The sequence below is a fragment of the Sinocyclocheilus grahami genome, unplaced genomic scaffold (genome assembly GCF_001515645.1).
Source record: "Sinocyclocheilus grahami isolate Dianchi unplaced genomic scaffold, SAMN03320097.WGS_v1.1 scaffold193.1, whole genome shotgun sequence".
NCBI lineage: Eukaryota > Metazoa > Chordata > Actinopteri > Cypriniformes > Cyprinidae > Sinocyclocheilus > Sinocyclocheilus grahami.
This window is the reverse complement of record NW_015505372.1, coordinates 109596-117310: the sequence shown is the minus strand read 5'-3', so window position 1 is coordinate 117310 and position 7715 is coordinate 109596. Positions and strand designations below refer to the sequence as shown.

Genomic DNA, 7715 nt, shown 5'->3' with positions numbered 1-7715 from the left:
GGGGTTGAGACTTGAACAGCATGCTATGGGCACATGGACCCTTGTTTTGTATGGAAGCAGATTAGACTCAATAATAATTCATGCAAAAGACACGATGCACACATGCATATCCCAATTCACATGCACGAAACCCAATTCACGTGCAAGAAAAAAAAATATATATATTCACAAAAAAACAATTCACGTGCACAAAATAAGAATACACATTCTTAAAATACATTTCACAAATGCAAAACACAATTCACAGAAGTACAACTGTATACAAAAAAATTGAATATTTAAAATTCGCCATGGATTTGTGTATTTTTGAGACTTTCCTGGCAGCGAACTCCTCCCACGCGGGACACTTGTACTCTTGAACTGTGGTCTCACGCTGATGACGTAATATCCAGGTAGGCACGCCCACAGTGGTTTATGATTGGTCGATAGACAGGCTCAAATCTGATTGACTAAAGAGTACGAGTGTCCCGCGTGGGAGGAGTTCCGCTGGCAAGAAATTCGAGACTGCAGAGTAAATGGGTGGAGCTTACGTCTCGCTCCTCCTTGCTAGACGTCTAGCGAGGAGGAGCAAATGTAATTTGTGCCTAATGATTGGAGCTAGAATATCCAGCCAGACTCCCTAACTTTACCCACAACTTTCCCTCCACCCCATTAGATGTCCAGAGAGGTGGAGCTGGAAGTCATTTGACTCTGCACTGCAGTGAGTACCACTTGAGAAATTCTCAAAAATACACACACAAATCCAAGGTGATTCACACATTCACAGTCCATGATGAACTAGTGAACTTTAAACATTCAACATTTTTGTACAGAGTTGTACATCTGTGAATTGGGTTTTGCATTTTATGAATTGTATTCAGAAACGTATTTTATGAATATTTATTCTTATTTTGTGCACGTGAATTGGTTTTTGTGAATATATATATATTTTTCGTGCACGTGAATTGGGTTTCATGCATGTGAATTGGGATATGCATGTGTGCATCGTGTCTTTTGCGTGAATTTTTATTATTGAATCTAATCTGCTTCCATAGTTTTGGAGAGCAGCACAACAGCTGCACAAAAACCCTCCGCCATGATGCTGCGCTGCTTCCCGTAGCTGCACAGACGACACAAACGAATGAATTAACGCCGAAGTGAGACACACAGCTGACTTCAGGAGTTGTTATGCTATTAAAGGTAATTCTGAAACATTATTTCTAAAGATCTGTTGCTGATTGGAGTCCCCGTTTGGGTTTGTTTCTAATTTAGCTATATCTAGCTACACTAGTTAGCCTCTCTTTGTACATATGCAGAGAATATTATATAAAATCGTTATTATTCTTAAAATGTGTGCACAGTGTTTCCTAAATATCAATTTATATAACCCATATACACGTGTTAATTAAGATATAAATCTTTTAGAAGGCTGCACCTTCAGCAGCCTGTGGCTAATGCTGATAGCAAGTCAGGTTAGCTGTGGGAAAATATTACCTCTTTAGTAAACGGATGCATTGGATGCTTATCACTTTTTAAAAGTACATGACTAATATGATATTTCATGTTATATCTCTGTGGAGGCCGCGTTTTAGAATATTGATGAGTTTAATTGGGTCATTAGCATAGCACAGAGCTAGTTGTTTATTAGCTTGGGCGCTTTGTTGCATGTCTACTTCCTGTTTCATTTGACATGCACAATATCGATGTATAATTATGAAAATTAAACATTATTAGACTTGTTTATTTTCTAATTGGCGTTGAAGTGTGTGTGTGTAACAGGTGTGTTTTGGTCTTGTAAGGAGCTAGTAGTTATCAAGTTACGTTTGTTTTGACAGTTCCAGTTAGCCAGGTCATTTAGCTGCCTCTTTATTTTTACTTTTATGTTAATTATATGTTTGTATATAAATAAACACATTTGTGACCATTTTTACATTTTAAACTTTTACATGGTAATGTATCAAAGTTCTCACTACAATATTTATCTGCAAAAACATTGATAGTATTAAATGTCAGCATATTAGAGTGATTTATAGAACATTTTTAGTCTTTAAGGGGAAATTTTCTTGCAAGACAGCAGCAACAATACACAATATCCAGGAAATGCTATATAAGCCTAGTTTTCGCATATGCACATTATACGTATTATATATCTCAGAAAATAAACCGGTGTAAACTGTGTTCTTGTTTGGATTGTAAACCGGCTAAATCATGACATGCAAACATTTTTGTCTTGTTCTATAAATCTGATTATGTATTTGTCCCCCACAGTGGTCTAGGGATGCCCAAAGAGAAATATGACCTGCCTGATTCCAGGCGGATGTACACTATCATGTCCAGTGAGGAGGCAAAAAGTGGAAAAAAATCCATCTGGGATGGGCTTGAAATAATTGGTATGTCTCGAAGTAAAACCTTTGATAGATATCTCAACTTCAGATCACTTCTGCAATGAAACTGAAACATACTAAAGAAAATTTGTTTATGTCTCAGGTAATGTTCGGAGTCTCAGCTCGGGCCTTTGGTCGCTCACGCATCTCACTGCACTGCACCTCAGTGACAACTCCCTGTCACGCATCCCACCTGAAATTGCCAAGCTGCACAACCTTGTGTTCTTGGACCTGTCGTCCAATAAGATCAGGAGCCTGCCAGCAGAGCTTGGCAACATGGTGTCTCTCAGGTGAGCTACTTGGAGAAAAATCTGCATTATTCTTTCCATGGATCATTTGTTCCATTTAATGTGTTTGCAAAACGGGGGAAAAATTAAAAAAGGTCCTTAATGTTCTCATGAGTGCACTTGATGAAAGTAGATCACTCCCGACAGGGTTTCCACAGTCATGGAAATGTCAGGGAATTTTAAAGTTGTGATTTCCAGGCCTTATCTCAATGTTACAAATGTCAATAAAAGGTTTTAATCATTATCACCTAGAAATCGCTTTGTTAGTTCAATCATCATAAAATGATTTGTTAACAATTTTTAAATGAAGTTTCATGGATAACATTAGGCACTGTTTTTAATGACCATTAGTTTTGAGCAGATGTATTTGTGATTTTAATTTGATTACTTCTTTTAATCTCCTTTTCTAACATATTTATTTGTTTCCTTCTGTTATTGTATCTTGCTGTATTCTAGTTTTATTACGTTTTTGAAATTTTACAGCACATTGGAACACACTGTGCTTTTTAAAATATATTTTGATTTTATTTGAAGTTTTGATTATTTATAGTTAATTTCAACAATTTTCTATGACATTTTTTTAAATCAAGTGTTGTGCTGGATGTAAAATGTACCAAATATAATGTGCTGTAAAAATGGTGTTAATTGTTAAAAAAAAGTGTCACTATTTAGTCATCACAAATATGACATGAAAATTGTGATAATGCACTGGGCCAAAATATTTTATTGAGGTTTTTTTTTTCTCTGAGCATCAAACACACAGCTGATTGGTGTATTGTTAGTTAACATTTGTTTCATGGTTTCCAACAGGAAACTGCTTTTAAATAACAACCAGTTGCGGGTTCTGCCATTCGAATTGGGGAAATTGTTTCAGTTACAAACACTGGGGTTAAAAGGTGAGTGGTCAGTGTTCTGGTGATTGAGATCCTCAATGTGTAGACGATGTTTCCTACTGATTTTTTGTGTGTATCTCTACAGGCAATCCACTCACTCAAGAAATTATGAGCCTCTACCAGGAGCCAGATGGTACCCGGCGACTGCTAAGCTACCTTTTGGACCATCTTAACGGTGCTATCAAGCGCAGTAGGTATCACATGCCAATTAACTGTTTAGGATTTGTCCATCTCTGTTTTTTTTTTCTATAGTGTGTCATGGACTGTTGTCCAAGGTTAATAATATTCACTGTTTGTGCAGAGCGATTTATCAAATATTAATAGTATGTTGTTAAAGATTTTTGTGGTGACTTAATGCAAAATGTCCCAAGGACTGTGTCATTTGACTATTCAAATGATTAACTTGAAATACATATGCTTTGCCTTCTCAGTCCCAACAGAGCCACCTCCGTCCAGGTCCTGGATTGTGCTGCAGGAGCCTGAAAGAACAAGACCAACAGGTAGATGTTCTTTGAAAATAGTGGAACATAATTAAAAATCTAGGTACACTTTGCCTGATCTTTCTTTTTCCTCTTTGCTTCACCAGCCCAGTTAACTGTAATGTGCTACAACGTGCTGTGTGATAAGTACGCCACACGTCAGCTCTACGGCTACTGCCCATCCTGGGCCCTTAACTGGAGCTACAGGAAAAAGTCCATTATGCAGGAAATCCTCAGCTGCAATGCAGATATTATCAGCTTACAGGTAAAAATAACTTATGTAAGCCTAAATGTTGTAGTAAAATTTTTATTTTACAGCAAAATGTGCAGCGACCAATCACAGCAACATCTCAGACCAGCCAAAAATGCTTGCCAATCTTTAAAGTGCTTTAAAACGTATCATAACTGTAATACGTTTAATGTAATTTTATAAATATGTATTTTAAAATACTTATGATTGTTTCCCATAATAAGCCACTGATAACCTTTTGGTGTATTTGAGTATGCCTGTCCTAACAGTTGAAGTGCTCTCCTTGTTGTTCCTTTTAAAGGTCCCTTTTTTTTTTTTTTTTAAGTTCAGTGATACACAACAGGTAGCCCTGAATAGTCAATGCATGTAATCCCCTACAGCGTTGTTTGAGTCACTTAGTCTGCTGTGTCATGCACAGGAAGTGGAGACAGAGCAGTATTACAACTACTTCCTTGTGGAGCTGAGTAAACAGGGATATGATGGATTTTTTAGCCCAAAATCCCGGGCCAGAACCATGTCTGAATCGGACAGGAAACATGTAGATGGATGTGCAATATTCTACAAGACTGAAAAGTGAGTGAAGTAACACTCAAGGTTTGAGAAGTGTGGTGTCAGACTCTGTCTGGGAGGTTTAATTTAGTGTTGTTTTGAATGAATACGTGGAACTGGAATTAGTATTTTTTTTATTTTATTTTTTTTGCTGTTAGGTTCAGCATGGTGCAGAAACACACAGTAGAGTTTAACCAGCTGGCTATGGCCAATTCAGAGGGCTCAGAGGCTATGTTGAATCGGGTCATGACCAAGGACAACATTGGGGTGGCTGTGTTGCTGGAGCTAAATGAGTTAATGGAGTTGTCATGTGAGTATTTGCACAATTCAAATTTGTTTTTCTATTGAGACATTATTTTCATGACAACTAAGCACCATCCTGTCCTTGGTGTCTTTACCGTAAAACATTGCCATTAATTTGTACTGTATAATTATAAAAAAGTTATACAAGAATGTACACTAGTGTTTGGGGAAAGTATGATGTTATTTTTAATTAATAAATTACTTGGATAAATTAATTATTTTATTCAGCAAGGACACATTAAATTGATAAGTGAAATGAAAGATTTTTACTTTGAGAAAAAAAAAAAGTTTCAAATAATAAAAACAATTCCAAATCCACTGAATTCAGCTTTGCCATCACAGGAATAAATTACATAAAGAATTGTAATATTTCACAATATTACTGTTTTGGTAAAATAAATGCAGTCTTGGGATGCATTTCAAATGAGACTTCTTTCAAAAACATAGTACTGTATTTATTCAGTGACGTTTACTGTATTGCAAAGTAAATCTAATGAAATCTTCACAAATAATGTGAATTGCAAAATATAAAAAAAATGGAAGTATTTCTGCATTGCAGTAATGTGTGTGTGTGTGTATCACAAATATAAGTTTTTCACACCATTTCCAAACAGCTGTGTAATCTATTGTAATATGCATAATTTATAGTGTATTTCGCTAACCTAAGTGAAGGCTACAGTATGCTCATCCAGTCAGATTTAAATTGAAAACAGTGTCTTTATAAAATGGCTTATGTTGACAAAAAAAAGCTTAAAAGGCAAAAAAAGGAAACCAATTTTTCAGTTTTTCACACCATTTTCAAAGAGCTATATCATTTATTGTAATATGCGTAATTTATAGTATATCTCACTAACTACCCTAAATGAAGGATACATTATGCTCATCCAGTCAGATTTTATGTCTTTAATGTCTTTGTTTAAATGTCTTTATAAAACATTATTTTCTATCTTTCTACAGCAGGTAAGTCTATCCATTCTATGGAGAAGCAGCTCCTACTAGTGGCTAATGCTCACATGCACTGGGACCCAGAATATTCTGACGTGAAGCTGGTACAGACCATGATGTTCCTGTCAGAGGTGAAGAATATCAGAGACAAAGCCTCCCGCAGTCTGAAGCTGTCCTCCGTATCGGGAGAAACCAACAGCATCCCTTTGGTGCTTTGTGCCGACCTCAACTCACTTCCTGACTCGGGTAAGCCTTCTTAAAGTCACAGACATACGACGTGTCTTGTTTTCAATTTTGTGTTGATAGAGGTGCTTTTGAGTCTATAAACTACTTTGTTGCTCATTGTGACACACTCTTTCTTGGTCACCTCAGCAATGTGGAAAGCATGGACTGAATCATGGAATTCAGTTCCAGATTTCATTGGGCCCCATTCAGCAGAAAGTTAGTTTTTAAAGACAGGATTTTTTGGAAAATTTAAAACCTTTTTTTTTTCTTCTATAGAAGATCAAGCACTGATGAAACAAGAAGGCCAATGAGATTAATTCATTGGCCTTCATAATTCATAAAATCAGGTTGATTTTTGATTTTGTGTTGTCTTTGAACCATCTTTTTGATAGTATTGTCTCAGCTGCAGTAGATACAGGTATGTGTGCCAGTCATGTTTAATGAGTTTCAAATCTGATTGTAGGTGTAGTGGAGTACCTGAGCACAGGTGGGGTGGACTGCACACACAAAGACTTCAAGGAGCTGCGCTACCGTGATAGCCTGACCAACTTTAACTGCAACGGCAAAAATGGCACATCTAATGGGAGAATCACGCATGGTTTCAAGCTAAAGAGTGCCTACGAGAACGTGCTCATGCCTTACACCAATTACACTTTTGACTTCAGAGTAAGTATATTGAGCTCAAAGTGACAGCCATTGTTTAGAGTTTACAACTAGCCATGCCACTTTGGTATTTTAAGTATAATTACTTGACATTGCAAACATGTCACATTGTGGTTTTTCTTGTTCTTGCCATATACCATAACATAACAGATGAACGGCAGAAAGAATGAAAACAGCTCTTGTTCTCTTGTGTGATTCAGTGATGTATGCTCACAACTACCTTTTTAAACCCAATTTAGGGTGTCATTGACTACATCTTCTACTCCAGACCACAACTGAACGTGCTGGGCGTCCTCGGGCCTTTGGACACAAACTGGCTCCTTGAGAACAATATCAGTGGTTGCCCACACCCTCACATCCCCTCAGATCACTTCTCCCTGTTTGCACAACTGGAGCTGGTCCTGCCTTATCCTCCCCTTCTCAATGGAGTCCACTTAGCTGGACACAGGTAGTGAGCCCTTCTGGCTGCTGATGGCGCTGCAGAGTCACAGTTCTTATAAGTTTTCTGAAAACGATAAAACCTCTAAGCAATTTTTATATATATATATATATATATATATATATATATATATATATATGTTAGTTTTTTTCTTTCTACTATCTTTATTTTTAGGGTCCAACATCTTCCTGTTTGTCAGGGAGTTTTTTCTATTTGTTAAGCTATAGATCTTTTTTATTTTTGTTGAATCATTCCCTCCCATAGGCTACAATATTATCATACATTTTTTTTTTATTATTGTTGGGCATAGCTTGTGTGC

The 7715-nt window shown here is 36.7% G+C and overlaps 1 protein-coding gene across 2 annotated transcripts; it reads left to right on the top strand.

Annotated features, from left to right (window-relative positions):
- Positions 1-618: 618 nt before the first annotated feature.
- Positions 619-7480, top strand: LOC107594948 (CCR4-NOT transcription complex subunit 6-like). Of its 2 annotated transcripts, none has more exons than XM_016285179.1 (13): positions 619-700; positions 1035-1179; positions 2248-2369; positions 2467-2653; positions 3461-3546; positions 3629-3733; positions 3975-4043; positions 4130-4287; positions 4691-4845; positions 4980-5131; positions 6082-6315; positions 6758-6960; positions 7197-7480. In XM_016285179.1, the coding sequence occupies exons 3-13, from the start codon at positions 2258-2260 to the stop codon at positions 7407-7409; spliced, it is 1674 nt and encodes a 557-aa protein (XP_016140665.1). In that variant the 5' UTR covers positions 619-700; positions 1035-1179; positions 2248-2257; the 3' UTR covers positions 7410-7480. The 2 variants fall into 2 exon arrangements, with proteins under 2 accessions (XP_016140665.1, XP_016140666.1); XM_016285180.1 differs by lacking the exon at positions 619-700 and adding an exon at positions 726-747.
- The last annotated feature ends 235 nt before the right edge of the window (positions 7481-7715 follow it).